At 39.7% G+C, this 19,309-nt stretch overlaps 1 protein-coding gene across 1 annotated transcript in view; it reads right to left on the reverse strand.

Moving 5' to 3' along the window:
- LOC120025780 (hippocampus abundant transcript-like protein 1) overlaps positions 1–19,309 on the reverse strand; it is a 33,759-nt gene that overhangs the window by 8,694 nt on the left and 5,756 nt on the right. The window contains exons 2-5 of the mRNA XM_038970422.1: positions 13,636–13,734; positions 9,663–9,725; positions 9,127–9,254; positions 122–236 (exon numbers count right to left, since the gene is read on the reverse strand). Of these exons, the coding sequence (XP_038826350.1) occupies positions 122–236; positions 9,127–9,254; positions 9,663–9,725; positions 13,636–13,734 (405 nt within the window). The remainder of the gene's footprint in view (positions 1–121; positions 237–9,126; positions 9,255–9,662; positions 9,726–13,635; positions 13,735–19,309) is intronic.

The raw sequence follows: 19,309 nt of genomic DNA on the forward strand, positions 1-19,309 counted from the left end.
TACTCACATAACTGTCAGATAGAAAGGTAAGATGATCCACTACCCTCTTCCCCAATCAACATGGGAATCGAATGAGAAAGATACAGGATATCATAATGAAAACCTGTAAATAACTTTTTACCAATCCGTATGCTGTGCTTCTCTCATGCTCCTCCGTGACATCAGCGACATAAGCGAAGATGACAGAGAAGGTGACAGAGAAAGCCCCTGACATGGAAATCGCTGCAAAGTACCACCTGAGGGAGGGAACATTGTCAGTTAGACTCTTTTCAAACTGCCAGTCAGTCACATTCAAGCAAGTGCATTTCACACCATGTCCTTGACAAATAACATCAACAAATACTCATTCAGACTCTAAAGATAGAGATTCCGTGACTGATTCCATGACAGTCTTAAAGTGTTTACCAATTACAAATGCTGACTAAAATTGGTAAAAAAACGATATGGTGGTGTGTGCATATGAGGGATAATATAGTATTTGAATCTAAAACAGCACTGTTACATTTGGACAAAGACTACACTCTTAGACAAAATTTGCGAGGGATAGGGTTCTACCATCTGAAAATCCCTTTTTGGAAGACAATGGTTCTTTGTAAGGCAAAGGGTTCTACCTAGAACCTTTCATTTCCTAAGAACCGTTTTTTGGAAAAAGGGTTGATGATTCTTTGTAATGTAAGAAAGATTCTTTGGAAGGCAATAATTATTCTTTGGAAGGCAAGAAGGGTTCTACATACAGAGCATTCTGAAAGTATTCAGGACCGTGGGGCGACGCACAATTGGCATAGCGTCGTCCGGGTTAGGGAGGGTTTGGCCGGTAGGGGATATCCTTGTCTCAGTATGTAAAAAAAAATGTAATAAAATGTATGCACTCTACTGTAAGTCGCTCTGGATAAGAGCGTCTGCTAAATGACTAAAATGTAAATGTAAATGTATTCAGACCCCTTGACTTTTTCCACATGTTGTTGCGTTACAGCCTTATTCTAAAATGTATTAAATTCGGGGGGGTTTTCAATCTACACACAATACCCCATTATGATGAAGTGAAAACAGGTTTAGACATTTTTGCAAATATATATAAAAAATAAAAAAACAGAAATACACATTTACATAAGTGTTCAGAGCAATACTCAATACTTTGTTGAAACACCTATAGCAGCGACTACATTCTCAAGTCTTCTTGGGTGTGACATTACAAGCTTGGCACACCTGTATTTAGGGAGTTACTCCTATTCTTCTCTGCAGATCCTATCAAGCTCTGTCAGGTTGGATGGGGAGTGTTGCTGCACAGCTATTTTCAGGTCTCTCCAGAGATGTTTGATCGAGTTCATGTCCAGGGTCTGGCTGGGCCACTCAAGGACATTCAGAGACTTGTCCTGAAGCCACTACTGCGTTGTCTTGGTATTCCTGTTGGAAGGTGAACCTTCGCCCCAGTCTGAGGTCCTGAGCGCTCTGGGGCAGGTTTTCATCAAGGATCTCTCTGTACTTTGCTCCGTTCATCTTTCCCTTGAGCCTGATGGGACTCCCAGTCCCTGACGCTGAAAAACATCCGTCCTCAACTGGCAGCTTCATTAAATACTACCCGCAAAACACCAGTCTCTACGTCAACAGTGAAGAGGCGACTCCAGGATGCTGGCCTTCTAGGCAGAGTCATATCTCAGACTAGCCAATAAAAAGAAAAGATTGGAAAAAAGACTAATCTAAGTTTGAGGTGTTCAGATCACAAAGAAGAACATTCGTGAGACGCAGAAAAAATGAAGATGCTGCAGGAGTGCTTGACGCCATCTGTCAAGCATGGTGGAGGCAATGTGATGTCTGGGGGTGCTTTGGTGGTGGTAAAGTGGGAGATTTGTTCAGGGTAAAAGGGATCTTGAAGAAGGAAGGCTATCACTCCATTTTGCAACGCCATGCCATACCCTGTGGACAGCGCTTAATTGGAGCCAATGTCCTCCAACAACAGGACAATGACCCAAAGCACAGCTCCAAACTATGCAAGAACTACAGTGGGCTCCAAAATTACTGGCACCCCTGGCTGGCAATGCACAAACAATACTTTAAAAAATGTAAACAATATAATTATTGAGATAAACTCAAAATACCAACATGTGAGAAATATTGTACTTTATTAATGTTTCAATGGAACCAACCAAAATCATACAATTATTTAATACAAAATAAATTGAACCAAAATCAAGGTTTCATAATTATTGGCACTCCTCATTTAGGACTTAGTGCCACCACCTCTGGCAAGGATAACAGCATGGAGTCTTTTCCTGTATGTTTGACAAGGTTAAGGAACACATTTGGAGGGATTTTGGACCATTCCTCTATGCAGATCCGTTCAAGATCCTTCACATTCTTGGGTTTGCGCTTATCAACTGCCCTCTTCCACTCAGCCCACAGGTTTTCGATTGGATTGAGGTCCGGCGACTGAGATGGCCATGGCAGAACATTGATTTTGTTTTCACAGAACCATTTCTGTGTGGATCTTGAAGTATGTTTCGGGTCATTGTCTTGTTGGAAAGTCTACTTACGGCCAAGTCCCAGCCTTCTGGCAGAGGCAACCAGATTGTCAGACAAAATTACCTGATACTTGGTGGAATTATTTATGCCGTCAATCTTAACCAGTGCCCCTGGTCCTCTGGAATTAAAACAGCCCCAAAACATCACTGACCCCCCTCCATATTTCACCGTGAGTATGAGGTTCCTCTCCTTGTATGCATCTCTGTTTCCACGCCAAACATGCCGAAGCTGTATCTGACCAAAACGTTCAATTTTGGTCTCATCTGACCAGAACACCTTCTTCCAGTCATAATTTAAATGACGTTTGGCAAACTCCAAGCGCTTGCATTGGTGTCTTGGGGTCAGAAAGGGCTTTCTTCTGGCAACCCTTCCAAAGAGCCTGTGGTTGTGGAGGTGGCGTCTGATGGTTATTTTTTAAACCTGGTGACCCCAAGGCCTGCAATTCTTTCACAGTGATTCTTGGGGATTTTGTTGCTTCTCTCACCATCCTCCTCCCTATCCTGGGGGGCAAAATGCATATGCGTCCTCTACCCGTGAGGTTTACAACTGTTCCATATCTTTTGAAATTTTTAATAATTGCCCTGACAGTGCTCAGTGGTATATTCAATTGTTTGTGGATCTTCTTGTAGCCATTACCAGATTTATGAAGGTCTACGACCATCTGTCTCTTTTGAACTGCCAGTTCTTTTCTTTTCTTCATGATGTTGGATGACAGCGGGATATTGCATGTGTGTCACCTAATTTTTATACCGTACTGAAACAGGAAGTGATGTAATGGCTCAATATAGTTCCTTAAGACTTAGATAAACTTAAATAAGTGGAATTAAATTTGTGGTTTAATTTTGGTAGATGTTATTTACAATAATCTTTAAGGGTGCCATTAATTGTGAAACCTTGATTTGGAGGACATTGATTTTTAATTAAATCAATAAATTATTTTGGTTGGTTCCATTGAAACATTAATAAAGTACAGTATTTCTCACATGTTGGTATTTTGAGTTTCTCTCTATAATTATATTGTTTATATTTGTTTAAGAATTGTTTGTGCATTGCCAGTCAGGGGTGCCAGTAATTTTGGAGTCCACTGTATTTAGGGAAGAAGCAGTCAGCTGGTATTCTGTCTATAATGGAGTGGCCAGCACAGTCACCGGATCTCAACACTATTGAGCTGTTGTGGGAGCAGCTTGACCGTATGGTAAGTAAGAAGTGCCCATCAAGCCATTCCAACTTCTGGGAGGTGCTTCAGGAAGCATGGAGTGAAATCTCTTCAGATAACCACAACAAATTGACAACTAGAATGCCAAAGGTCTGCAAAAAAATTGCTGCAAATGGAGGATTCTTTGACGAAAGCAAAGTTTGAAGGACACAATTATTATTTCAATTAAAAAACATTATTTATAACCTTGTCAACGTCTTGACTATATTTCCTATTCATTTTGGAACTTCATGTATGATTTCATGGAAAACAAGGACATTTCTAAGTGACCCCAAACTTTTGAACGGTAGTGTATGTGTGTATATATATATATATATATATATATATATACACGTGTATGTGTGTGTATATGTGTATATATATATATATATATACACACACACACACACACACACACACATATATATATATATATTATATATATATATACATATACATATATAAACATTGGGAGGGGGGGCTTGCCTATTTTGCATGTTATTTTAATACGTGTCACATTTCAGTTTGCAAACAATTAAAATAATTATATATATATATATCATTGAGTTAATAAAGCTGCATACAAACATGGACTGTTTTTTGTTTTCTTGAGTAAGGCAGCTCCAAAATGCAGGTGTTTCAGCCTAGCTCAGTGTTTTCTGTGGTGGTAAGGCACACCAGCAGAAAATAGGAGCATTGCACCGTGAATGGCTCAGCATTTCACCGTGATTGGCTCAGTGTTCTGTCACTCATGGGGACACAGGTCACCTGCCTTTAGTAAGGGTAGACATCAAGAATGTGAGCCCTTTGGGTCCTGCCATAGACTTAGATTAGAAGTGCCCTTCCAAAAATGCTCAAGGTCATTTGCCACATTTAAATGACGTCAAATCACGTTACATCTACAGTAGCTTTGATTGGATCATCAACATAAATCAAGTAGACAATCTACTGGCAAATCCTTTTTAATCATTGTCATATAAAGAGAAATAATGAAGAGAAATTACAGATAAAACGTATCGGTGCTCATCAGCCATTGGACATAGAAATTACACAACAAGTTGGAAATCGCAAATTCAACAATGAGTCGTTTGGAAGGAATCACTGGCTAACTGCAAGTGTTGCAAAAAAACATTAACGTTAGCCTGCTATTCAATGGAGTGGCTGTGAGTTCCCACCATAAATCCAGAGAATGCCAGACTACGATGACAAAGTTTGCCCACAAAGGACCTCTGCGCCACTGTAATATGCAAGGGATAAATGTATACTGTAGCTAAGAAAGTAATACTAAGTGTATGTTGTGTAGTAAGCTGTTAGCAGCCCATGTGTCTCACCCTAATAATTTGGTCTATTTTCACCAACGTGGTATTGTAAACACATCATTGGTGGCCCGGTGTGTGCTTGTTTGGCTACTTTTTGTACATCTTTGACAGTGCTGCTGATAGTAGTGGTGGTGCTTAGCTTGCACGTGCAAATTCAGCACACACAAGATTATATAATAGAATTGTGTTATTTGACGTGTCAAATTAAAAGCTTATTTCATGCGTCAAATAGTGTTATATGGCGTGTATATGTTTTGACACGCAAAACCCAAATGGCGTTCAATGTGCCTCACCCTAATAATTTGGTCTAGTTTCACCTCTTGATTTCGCCTACTGTTCTAACTTGGTGGTGCACCTAAAGCCTACAACCTGTTTCAGAGAAATGTAATCATTGAATATTGTAAGAGCTTTCATTGTCTGTTTATATGCCCCCTTTATTTATCCTACGGTTTTGACTTGTACAGGGAGTACACTGTAAGAACGGCCCAAGTTCTGAATTCAGTCGCTGTACATTTCAAAAGTGCTGATCAAATAGTTATATTGACTATGTCCGGCGTTGTTTGCTCTTTAATGTCTTAATCGAAATTACGGATTGCCTCTTATCTACTTGTCGTTCACTTATGCCATAGTTTGTACATCTCAATTGTCAGTAGACATCACATTTGTTTAAGTAAGTCAGCTATATCAGCTATGTTTTTTTTAAAGGCAGTAAATGAGGCTGATTTAACTGTTTCACTGCCAGACAAGGCTCTGCTGAAAGCCAGGTGTAGCAGTGGTAAGGTGTGGGGACTCTGCTGTCGGGACTCTGCTGTCGGGACTCTGCTGTCGGGACTCTGCTGTCGGGACTCTGCTGTCGGGACTCTGCTGTCGGGACTCTGCTGTCGGGACAGCTTTATGTAGGCCCTAACAGTTTGTGGGCACCATTTGTCACCGTTATAATTAATGTATTGTTTAGTGTTGTGTTGTGTAGTGGCTTTGCTGGCATGCATCCCACATTTCTTTTGTTGCCCCACCAAGATTTACATGCTAAAATCGCCACTGACCTGAGCTCAATTTTGAGTCTCATAGCAAAGTGTCTAAATAATTACGTAAATAAGGTTTTTAATACATTTGCAAAATTGTCTAAAAACCTGTTTTCGCTTTGTCATTATGGGATATTGTGTGTAGATTGATGAGAAAAAATGTTTTTTAATCAATTTTAGAATAAGGCTGTAATGTATCATAATGTGGAAAAAGTCAACGGGTAAAAATACTTTCCAAATGCACTGTATGGACATAGGATTAGGATGCTGTATATAGCATTTTAAGATATTACAACAAAAGAGATAAATAATATTTGTCCAGCCTTTGCTGCTATGCTTGCAGATGTGCATGATATGCTGCGCCCCTAATCAAAAAGTATTTAATAACTTAAAATAACCAAAATGTAGCTATAGGTTGTTGTAACATTTAAACTTAAAACATGTTTTACTTTTTTTTTGCACTGCATGGATCACTTGAGCGGTGCAAGGCAGCATTGCTGTATGGTGCACTCAAAACGTACTGTAGTTGAGTAGCCAACTTAGGCTACTGCTCAAATGTTGCTGTCATAGGCTTACATTTTTCTCTTTTGCATTTTGTTTTGCTGCAGTTTAAAAAAAAAATATATATATATATATATACATTTTTAAGCTTTAAAAACTGAAGCCAGTCTGCAACATTTTAGTAGCCTAGCTAGGACTGTGAGCGTGTGTCTGTACACTTTCCCTCCACTGAGCGCTGTAAACGGGACACATGAAAGCAGCACAGTTGAAGTTGAATTAATGATACGAACACATCAGGCTGTAATTTCAAAAAGTAGAACTGTTGACTAATTTATACTCGCTTGCTTGTGTGTCCTACTTGGCCCGCAGGCCTTGTGTTTTGTGTTACGCTAGCCTATCTGCCATGTTATGACTGACTTGTGATCATTGCCCTTGCTAGTGTGATTGTATTGTATCTAGTTAGAGTCGTCCGTTTTTGTTCAAAATATTGACTCACTGAAACGGTGTATCCCGAATGGGTGGTGGCAGCAAACAATGTACCAGGCCAGCTGTGATTTACAATCCGATAGCAATATTTTTTGGACTACCAATAAATGTATTGGTGAATTACATTAATCATGTATTGAACTGCATCGATCTATTCTGTCAACAATGCCTTACTGTGCTGGGAATTTGATATTTTTGACTGATATTAGGATTGTCTGTTTCATACTGTATACGCAAAGTAGTTAAAACACTGTCAGTTCGTTTAAATACTGCCTAAGCAGTCGTATTTCCCTCAGTGTTTCAACCGTAACATCAGGAGTTTGAGTAATCTGATCAATTTTAAAAGATAGGTGTGAGAATGTTTTAATAAGCAGAGTTGAGTGAGAGTGTGTTACTTTTACTAGAGTAAAAGACTCTAAACCATGCCAATTATTATCATATTTCCCAGCATGCTCTATTGCAGGTAGATTTTCAGAATTGTTTGTTTCAATATCTGTATTTTTGCATGTACAGTGAATGGTTGATTCATTTTATGCTAAACAAAGATAAATAGCATGCATTTTTATAAACTAATCCAATCTGTTAGTAGTTGGATTTATTGTACCCGTTACTGAGATGATTGTTCCAGTTTAGAAGATTTATGTAGACTCTTCCCTACCTTAGCAGTAATTTTGAATGCAGACTGCTAGTGATGTTACGTTTGATAACAGCTCTGAGACATGCGTTGAAATTGTTAAGCAGTTTACTTCGAAGCAGTATGCCGGTATCAATTTTTCAGACTCACGTGATCAATGACGTCCGAAGCTTTGTTTAGTCAAACAACCAATTGAATGCTTTGATATTGGTTTCGGTAGAAAACATAAAGGCTACCCTGCGTACGGGCTGCTGTGTTTGGGATGTCATCTATAATAATTTGGCTGCTCTAAATTCTTTTGACCAGCAGGTGCCACTAGTGTACACTGTGTTGATCAAAGCCTTGAGTATAAACCTATTTTTGACACAATGGGCTGGATAGCCTCAATGCTTCAAGAAGCTTAGTTTCCCCATCACTAAAGATTGAGGGTGATCAAAAGTTTCAATTGTGAGATATCCTCACTCTGGCTGGATTCCAACAGGAATTACACTTCACTTTCCAAGTGAGCATAACGTGCATTGCAGGCCTGATGTGGCCTGTAAACAAGGAGTTTCCTAACACCAGTGTTAGGGTATAACTAGGCCCTCAAAGATAAGGCTTTTGATATATGTAATTTATTGTCATAAAGACTTTTACCTTTAAAGGCTAATACGGCCAATGCAAGCACTCAGAGGGTTCTAGGAAGAACCCTTCAAAGATGAAAGGGTTCTTAGTAGAACTGTTAATATCAAACCAAATCAAATTTTATTGGTCACATGCACCGAATACAGGTGTAGACCTTACCGTGAAATGCTTACTTACAAGCCCTTGACCAACAATGCAGTTCAAGAAATAGAGTCAAGAAAGTATTTACTAAATAAACTAAAGTAAAAAATTAAATAAAAAGTAACACAAAATAATAACTTGGCTATATAAAGGAGGTACCGAGTCAATGTGCGGTGGTACAGGTTAGTTGAGGTAATTTGTACATGTAGGTAGGGGTAAAGGGACTATTCATAGATAATAAACAGCGGAGGGTGTCAATGTAAATAGTCCGGGTAGCCATTTGATTAATTTTTCAGCAGTCTTATGGCTTGGGGATGGAAGCTGTAATAGAGGGTTCTAGGAAGAACACTTCAAAGATAAAAGGGCTCTCGTGGTACCTTTCATCAAGATTTCTAGGGAGAATCTTTAGAGGATAAAAGGGTTATAGGCAGAACCCTTCAAAGAGGGTTCTAGGTAGTACCATGTACAGGGGGTTCTATGAATAACCATACATAGAGGGTACTAGGTAGCACCAAAAAGGGTTTCCCTATGAGGACAACCCGAAGAACCCTATGTGGTTTTACTTTCACTTTTTTTCTAACTGTAGATTTCATGTTTAAATGTGCTTATTGTTTAAATCAAATAAACAATGAATACTAAACCAAATCACAGTGTTTTTTCCCCAGCAGAAACGGGCTGTCTTACCAGGGACTGAGTCTCATAAGAGGGATGGGGGCGCAGGTGAAGAACACAGTGACCAATAGGAAGGGCCGTCTTCCCCACACGTCTGACAAGGCACCAATCAGAGGGGCGCTCATGAAGGACAGAAGACCCTGTTGAAGAGGAGGGTGAAGAGAGGAGGAGCCTCTGTTAAAATTGTCATGGTTACCGGGAACCCATAATGAGAAGCCTCATTCATCTTTAGTGGAAATGAGAGCAAGCTTGATTACAATCATGTTGCAGTACAAAAATGGCTCGTTTCATGGCATCCTGAAATGACCTATAATAAACCTACAATAAACATGCACTTGATATGAAATAATAAGACACTGAAAAAAGATCAGCTAGAGTACACAGAATAAAGAATGTGCAGCTTTTGTTCAATTGCTCAGGGATGCAACTCTATGGGGGGTCCTCTGTAGCATAGAGGTGATCAATAAATTACATAGTTGGTTCATTTTTGGGGAGATATACTGTTCGTAGTCTTTGCTAAATAGTTATTTCTAAGCATGATATCTTACCTTCACCCCTTGAATGAGACCATTCATCAGAAACGTGTGCTGTGGAAAAGTTTCATGTAAAACCTGCAAAGAACAGAAAAACCACAAACATCTTAAACAGGGCTGTTCGATGGAAAGGCTGCCAAGAAACCATAACAGTCACAGACACACACACACAAGCATTTTAACAAGCCAAGAAACCTACCCTAAAAAACAACACAGGTGCGTTTTACGAGACCATTCCATAGGGAAGGTAGACAGAGAGGGAAGGTAGACAGAGAGAGAAAGCGAGTACAGAAAGATGAAGAGGAAAATAAGAGCAAGAGAAGGATGACTGTGTAGTGTCAGAAAGAACAAGATAGAGAACGATAGAGAGAGACCTATAGACAATTAGTATTTCTGTAATTCCTCATAACCTTCTTTCTTGCCTCCTTCTCAACCGTATTGTAGGGAAGGGCCAAGGGCCCTCGGTCCCAATGAGTTTTGAGAAGATTTATCTCAGTTAACACATATGGACCCAGAGTGTTCTGGGTTAAGAGAAGAGGTAGAATGAGGATCGGAACGGAATAGGAGTAAAAAGCTCCACCCTGTCTCTTTGCAAGTTACGGGCAAGTCTATGGGCCAAATGTCCCCTCCTTTTCCGAAATTTGGAAAGATGCTAACACCTGCGAAGTCATGATTTGTCCAAAGCACCAGAACAAATGCTGCTACTTATCTCACGCATTCCCTTGTATCGTGACAGACCTACGGTACCATTTACAGTTGAAGTCAGAAGTTTACATACACTTAGGTTGTAGTCTTTAAAACTCATTTTTCAACCACTCCACAAATGTATTGTTAACAAACTATAGTTTTGGCAAGTCGGTTAGGACATCTACTTTGTGCAAGACATAAGTAATTCTTCCAACAATTGTTTACAGACAGATTATTTCACTGTATCACAATTCCAGTGGGTCAGAAGTTTACATACACGAAGTTGACTGTGCCTTTAAACAGCTTGGAAAGTACAGAAAATTAAGTCATGGCTTTAGAAGCTTCTGATAGGCTAATTGACATAATTTTAAGTCAATTGGAGGTGTACCTGTGGATGTGTTTCAAGGCCTACCTTCAAACTCAGTGCCTCTTTGCTTGACATCATGGGAAAGTCAAAAAGAAATCAGCCAAGACATCAGAAAACAAATTGTAGACCTCCACAAGTCTGGTTCATCCTTGGGAGCAAATCCCAAACGCCTGAAGGTACCACCTTCATCTGTACAAACAATAGTACGCAAGTATAAACACCATGGGACCATGCAGCCGTCATACCGCTCAGGAAGGAGACGCATTCTGTCTCCTGGAGATGAACGTACTCTGGTACGAAATGTCAAATCTATCCCAGAACAACAGCAAAGGACCTTGTGAAGATGCTGGAGGAAACAGGTACAAAAGTATCAATATCCACAGTAAAACGAGTCCTATATCGACATAACCTGAAAGGCCACTCAGCAAGGAAGAAGCTACTGCTCCAAAACCGCCATATAAAAAACAGACTACGGTTTGCAACTGCACATGGGGACAAAGATTGTACTTTTTGGAGAAATGGCCTCTGGTCTGATGAAACAAAAATAGAACTGTTTGGCCATAATGACCATTGTTATGTTTGGAGGAAAAAGGGGGAGGCTTGCAAGCCAAAGAGCACCATCCCAACCGTGAAGCACGGGGGTGGCAGCATCATGTTGTGGGGGTGCTTTGCTGCAGGAGGGACTGGTGCACTTCACAAAATAGATGGCATTATGAGGGAGGAAAATTATGTGGATATATTGAAGCAACATCTCAAGACATCAGTCAGGAAGTTAAAGCTTGGTCGAAAATGGGTCTTCCAAATGGACAATGACCCCAAGCATACTTCCAAAGTTGTGGCAAAATGGCTTGATGACAACAAAGTCAAGGTATCGGAGTGGCCATCACAAAGCCCTGACCTCAATCCTATAGAAAATTTGTGGGCAGAACTGAAAAAGCATGTGCGAGCAAGGAGGCCTACAAACCTGACTCAGTTTCACCAGCTCTGTCAGGAGGAATGAGCCATAATTCACCCAACACATTGTGGGAAGCTTGTGGAAGGCCACCCGAAACATTTAAACCAAGTTAAACAATTTAAAGGCAATGCTACCAAATACTAATTGATTGTATGTAAACGTCTGACCCACTGGGAATGTGATGAAAGAAATTAAAGCTGAACTCTACTTTTATTCTGACATTTCACATTCTTAAAATAAACTGGTGATCCTAACTGACCTAAGACAGGGAATATTTACAAGGATTAAATGTCAGGAATTGTGAAAAACTAAGTTTAAATGTATTTGGCTATGGTGTATGTAAACTTCCGACTTCAACTGTATGTTTACGTAGTCTGTCCACAAGATATTATCAAAAGACGGATGTGAGGAATCAAGGCCATTTTGTTTTAGAAAGAGCCCTACACTCTTTAAAATAAACGTGCAATAGGAGAACCATTTGAGGGTGTCTGACTGAACCATAAATTGGATGGTTCTTTGAAGAAACATACAAAAATGCAAAACCAGACATGTTTCGGCCTTCCAGGACCAGAATTCAATAGCCCTGCTGTAGGGTTTCAAGGCATATTTGCATATTTCCCACGGTGCCTTTCAGGTGAATTGAATGAGTTAGCACCCATGACTGTGTTTGCTATTGACAGAGACATGCTTGTTGCACTTATCCAATTTCATTCCTGAGCCTTTTCACCAATTGAGATCCTAAGAAAATATGTTGTCATAAAATGTTATAAAAAAATGAAACATATTTCATAAGAATTTATTTTTCAGGGCATAGTTTTACCCTAATACAGTGGCCTGAAACTCTTGGTATACAGGCCACATTAGGCCTGCAAGTCACATTATGCTGGCTTGGAAAGTGATGTGTAATTCCCATTGGAATCTAGCCACAGTGGGGCTAACCAACATTTGGGATCTTTTATCCATCTGCAAACTGCATCCAGAACTATTTCCAGGGTTGGGAAGACTAAAATACGAGACTACCTTAAACATCTAAACTGGAACAACCATTTCAGTAACAGATGCAATAAGTCCAAGTAACAGATTGGAATAGTTTAGAACAATTTTTGTTATTTATATTTGAGTAGCTTGATATCAATTAATCAATCAATGCACATGCAAACACATAGGTATTGAAACAAATCATTTTTTTTAAATCAACCGTATAGATCATGCTGGGAAATATGATAATGATGAGCATGGTTTTGGTTCAACTCTGGTTATTAACACTAGTACTGAGGATATTTTAACCCACTGAGTGTTAATTTAAATCTTTATTGAATTCTTGAATCAACACAAAAAAATTCAACAACCTTTCCAAATTCTGAAGAACCCGTAGATGCCACATCAAGCACCCCACACTTAACTCAAAGGTTATTTATCAGACAAGTGTTCTTAAAGGAACCTTAAGAGCTGAGGAAGAAACATTTAAGAACCTTAATTGTTTTCAGTGTAGATCATTCCACGGAGGGCTGAGTGTCAGCGGGTTTTCACTCCTCCCTTGTACTTGATTCATTCATTAAATTCACTAATTAGTAATGAACTCCCCTCACCTGGTTGGCTAGGTCTTAAGTGAAAGGACAAACAAAAAAGCTGCAGAAAGTAGGCCCTCCATGGAATGAGTTTGACTCCCCTGGTGTAAATAGACCTGGATAGACCTAGCTAGCCCAATTCTGATATTTTGCCAAATTACTGTCAAAAGAGCTTATCTGATTCATCAAAATACCAATTACTGGGAAAAGATCTGAATTAGGCTGATGTGTAAATGGGAAAATATCAAAATTAGGCAGAGGCAGCCTAATTCTGATGTTTTATTACACTAATTTGTCTTTTGACCAATCGCATCAGATCTTTTCACATCAGCTCTTTTTCAAAGCTGATCTGGTTGGTCAAAATACAAATTCGAAAGATAGGCAGGCAAGCCAGATAGAGATGGAACTCACTGTCAGCATTGGAGTGGTAAGGAGACCCCAGGCAAAGAACTCCAGGAAGATGACCACCACAGCATGGGAAACACTGGGTCTGCCAATACCCTGGCCCGGCTGCAACACACAGTAAAGAATGTCAGCCATTTTAGAACATATTGTATTCCATGTTAAAACATACACTATGGAAATTAGCAGCTCTTACAGTGTTAGAAAAATGTAAACAGTGTTTCAAAAAGGTAACTTGAGATGATCAACAACCACCATTTCACCATAATCACAAAGAATATAAAAAACATTATCAGGACCCTGTGAATGGGGTTGCTGTATTTGAGTGCCTGGATTTATTTTGACAAATGCAGTCTATTCTTTTGGGAAGCAGAAATACAATATGCACTATTAGGAAACCAATTTACTAAGGCAAACATTTATTGATCTACACTCTATACCGTAGATCTTTCTTCTGAATGAGATGGTCAAGAGGAGTCCAAACAAAAATGATCAATAAAAAAAACCCACTGCTTCTCTGTTAATATGAATCAGTCACTTTGCTATTTGAAGACATCCACGTGGCCATTGTCTCCCAGGACATCCCTGAGCAAGGACAGACAGCAGTGGTATTTGAGGAAGGCAGTGGCATAGAAAAGATAGATAGATTAGCACAGGCCCCTAGCTACTTCACAGCACAGTGTGAGGCAGCCTGCAGCTTGGGAAGCTTGGGACATGGCCGTTACATAACAGTGGAGACGAGATGGGCCCCCCAATTCCCTATTCCTCACAGTGAGTGCACCAAGTTTTCTGTGTGTATGTAATATGTATGCATGAGTGAGGACTGGAGGAGATTGAGATGTGGTTGTGTTCTCAGCTCGCTGTCACGCAAAGAGCAAATCACGTCATCGTCACCTAGTCTAAACTGAGAAATTAGACATACATTGTAGCCAGGCCTAATGGAGATTGAATCACTGTTTGCTTACTGCTTACTGTTTGAATAAAATAGACTTAGGCCTAAACGTTAATTTGCGTTGTTTGCTACAAATAAAACCACTGATCTAAAATGAATGTCCCAATCCACTTTGCTGTGATAGCTCAGATTACATAATAGAATAGAATCTTGTTTATTTTTATATTGGGCCATCTGTAATTTAGTTTTTGGTCCAGGTCCCCTTTCCTTTCCAAGGAAACACCATGGTAACACCTTCTATGGCCCTCACAGCTGGCTATTGGCTAGTGTTCAGCCTATGAGGAGGTTTAAATCCGAGGGCACTGTGGGATACACAACTTGCCTGGAGCACCTCCAACATCATCAACACCAACAGTTCATGAAAGGATAGAGGTCGCTGCAATAAAAAAAAGTGTTTTATTTTTATTGCAGGGGATCTGGACTCTATTATCTCTACCTATAATAAACAAATAGGCCTTAAGCATTTTTTTTATGGCAATATCATGATTATGCACCAGTCTATGAATATGATTATGGAATTATCATGCAAACAGATTGCGTTGAGAGGCAGCCGGGGATGTTATGTAATACAGTAGGCTAATGGCAGCGGCAGGACAATGTTATACAGTCTTCATTCAATAAGCTATCTGCAGCTAGGCCTTCTGAAAGACGCAACCCCGATATATTACCGGACGCGTCCTTCCAATAGAGGTTGCAATGTACCCATCTCCTATCACTATTGATCATCTATTAACAAATTGATACAAATGTCAAAGCTGTTTGGCAATAGCATTACGGAAAACTGTGGTGCACTGTACGCTGACAGAGCCGTTACATTTTTCACAAGGTACAGTATCTCGAGTGCATAATGTCCGCTTATGTCATAACCTGCAGCTACCGCAGGCGCACTCACAGCTGATGTTGCATCCTTTGCCGTTTATGTGAAAATCGGTTACATTGTTACATACACATTCCCGGTTACAATTGGTAGGATACCGAAATAAAGACGATTAATTCACATACCGTGGGCCCATCTTTCATGATAATTTGCTTGACCAACACTATACGGTTGGTACCCTGATGATCTTTCTCTCCCGGAGCCATCTCCTCATTACATTTTACCGGAGTTATATAGAATCCATGCTGCGTAGGGATCTTCGGTGCACCCGTTTCGTCCAGGATGCCTTCTGATTTAGCCTTGAAAGGCTAGCGGTTATTAAATGACGTGTTTATAACCCAGTAGCACCAACCGAATTGACAACTGTACAAAATGGATATTGCACACGTCAACACGTCCTCTCGAATCCCTCTCTGTGCCGAGGACAGCGCACTATGCGATTGAATTTTAGAGAGGAGCTGAAGGACTGACTGCGGATCAGTGCGCGGTTTAATGGCGTCATTTTATGCATCGGCTTGATGTCGGCTGAAGGTTGGAAAAGCTGGTCTGAAATCAGATTTATGGCTAAGCAGCGCTTCTTTCTGCAGCCACAGTAGACTACGGGAAACTACGTGGCACTTGTCTATTAGGGTTTATTCTCCCTCTGGTACAAATAAAACATTAATTTGTGGTTAAATGTATTGAACTGAAAGTACATGACCTAATTATGGCCTACTCTGAGAAAACATGAGCTGTGATCAATTATTCAAAATAATATAATTGGGAGGCTATATGACGACTCTATGAAATATGCTGCATGGAATTCTATTGTTGTATTCTTACATTCACTGTCAAAAAAAGGTTATGCGATATCCACTTGCATTCTATTGACAAATCATGCAGTGTCTGTTTTTCTACCAGGTTTTGAATTGTAGGCTATCAGGTGTAGCATTCACAAGGTCATTTTTTCTTCTGATATATTTCTATTCCATGCCCATAAAGTGTGTACTAGGTGGGTAAGTCATGCGAAATAAATTGCTTTACTTTGTGCTCCATGGGGTCTGTTTGTGGTCATTGCTAGGGTTTAGCCAGCAAACTCTACTAGGATCACCTAAGGCAAATTCCTTCTCCTCCACAAATAACATCTTTAGACCCACTTGTGTCTGTTTCTATAGACAGAATGGCCTTAGCAAGTGGACACAGGGTTGACAAGGAAACAAAAGGTGAACCGCCAAGCCCCAGGTAAGTAAGTAAGTGTCTCACAGACAGACAGACAGACAAAAATGTATTCCTCTGTCTTCTGTAGGAGGACCTGTCAGTATATCTGAATTACTTCTACATGCTCACAGTTTCAGTATAATTCTACTCTATGAGCTCAACAAAACACACGCAGGCTATGACTAATACCCTTGGTGATGGCTTGGTTAAATCATAATTCCAGCCTTCTTAAAAATGCACTGTGATATGATTATATGCATGATTACTCACTTCACTTTACAAGTTGAATTGTGTTGTAGTTTCACCCACTCACATCACATGGGAGGTGATGCCACAGAATGGTAAATTATATACTGTATACAGCATCTGAACAATTAAATACAATTGTCAGGGTGCCTTTTGAATTAATTTTAAAGTTACCAGTACCACTCATGAGTCTGTTTGCTAGTGACAGAAACATGGTTGTTACATTCATTCATTCTCAGTTCTGTGGCCTTCACCAAGTGAGATCCTAAGTAAATACGTTGTAATAAATGTTTTATTCTTAAACACAAAGCAATACATATTTCATAAGGCTTTCTTTTGAGGGCCTAGTTTTACCCTAACACAGTGGCCTGAAACTCAGTTTACAGGCCACATTATGCTGGCTTGCACACTGATATATAATTCCTATTCGAATCCAGCCAGAGTGGGGATATATTACACTTAGCATTTTTAGTGTCCAAGCTGCAGGCTGGAGAATGTCTTCCTGCATTCTTAAAAATAATTATTGCCAGAGCTGGGTACACAACAACATGAGACTACCTTAAACATCTAAACTGGAACAACAATTTCAGTAACGGGTGCAATAAGTAACAGATTGGAATCGTAAAAAGAATTATGCTATATACTGTATATTTGAGTAGCATTAGATTAATTAATCAATCAATGTGCACGCAAAAACATAGATAACGAAACAAACAATTCTAAAAATCAACCTCCAATAGAGCATGCTGGGAAATATGATAATAATTGGCATGGGTTTGGTTCACGTCTGGTTATTAACACCAACACTAGGGTTCTTTACACCACTGAGTGTTAATTAACTCTTTACAGTGTTAATTTGACTTCTGAATCAACACTCTCTGCTACAGCACAGCTAGTGGTACAGGAGCACCAACTCTGGGACCAAAATGCACCTGAAAAGCTTCTACCCCAAAGCCATAAGACTGCTGAACAGCTAATTAAACGGCTACCCTAACTTTCTGCTTTTCACCCCTTACCTACATGTACATAGTACTTCAATTAATCGCCTAACCAAACCTACATGTACATATTACCTCAATCAATCTCCCAACTACCTCGTACCCCAGTACACTGACTCAGTGCCGGTACTCCTTGTATATAGACTGTATATAGCCTCGTTATTGTTGTTTTATTGTGTTACTATTTTATTTGTATGTATTGGTTAATTTTCATATTTTTTACTGCATTGTTGCGAAAGGGCTCGTAAGTAAGCATTTCATGGTAAAGTCTACACTTGTTGTAGTCTGTGCATGTGACAAATAAAATATGATAATTTTTTTATCGTTACACTGAAAATCAACACCAGTTTATACTGGCCAATTTCCTGAAAGGGACACCTCTGTAGGCTTCCAAACATTTCAAGAACCTTTAAGAATTCTGAAGAACAGTAGATGCCACGTCAAGAACCCCACACTTGACATTTTTTCAGTGTGGAGTCTACTGCTTTGACATAGGTAAGCTTACAGGACAGGGCAGGGCAGGGAGTCTAGTCTGTCTACTCCTGGGTTAATAAAGGGAAGGAGTGTAGACGATAGGAAGAACACAGCCTCAACTCTCAAAGATGAAGGCTAAAATAACTGATTAAAAGCCAGCTTCTTTGCTACTTCATTTTTGCCAATGTCAACGGACGGGATGGTGGATCTTAACTCCCCAAATGAATGACAGCAACTTTGAAAGAGTAGTACCCATAGCATCCATTATTTCCACGGGCCTTGACCCATATTCAGGATCTTTAGGGTGGGATTGTAATGTTCATTACTGAGTTTGCTGTACAATTTATCATTGCTAAAACTATACAGTCTGATACACAGTCACATTATACAACGCCTCTCCCCCATGTGACCTACTTGTTGTGTGTATGTACTGAAATGTATATGTGTAACTGATACATGCACACGCGACATAGAAATTCTACCAAATATAATTTACAGAAACTTGTTACAAATGACGGAATCATCCATGATTCACCCAAATGTACAGTTGAAGTCGGAAGTTTACGTACACCATAGCCAAATACATTTAAACTCAGTTTTTCCCAATTCCTGACATTTAAACCTAGTAAAAATTCCCTGTCTCAGGTCAGTTAGGATCACCACTTTATTTTAAGAATGTGAAATGTCAGAATAAAAGTAGAGAGAACGATTTAATTCAGCTTGTATTTATTTAATCATAGTCCCAGTGGGTTAGAAGTTTACATATACTAATTGAGTATTTGGTAGCACTGCCTTTAAAATTGTTTAACTTGGGTCAAACGTTTCGGGTAGCCTTCCACAAGCTTCCCACAATAAGTTGGGTGAATTTTGGCCCATTCCGCCTGACAGAGCTGGTGTAACTGAGTCAGGTTTGTAGGCCTCCTTGCTCACACACGCTTT

This window comes from Salvelinus namaycush, chromosome 31 (genome assembly GCF_016432855.1).
Source record: "Salvelinus namaycush isolate Seneca chromosome 31, SaNama_1.0, whole genome shotgun sequence".
NCBI lineage: Eukaryota > Metazoa > Chordata > Actinopteri > Salmoniformes > Salmonidae > Salvelinus > Salvelinus namaycush.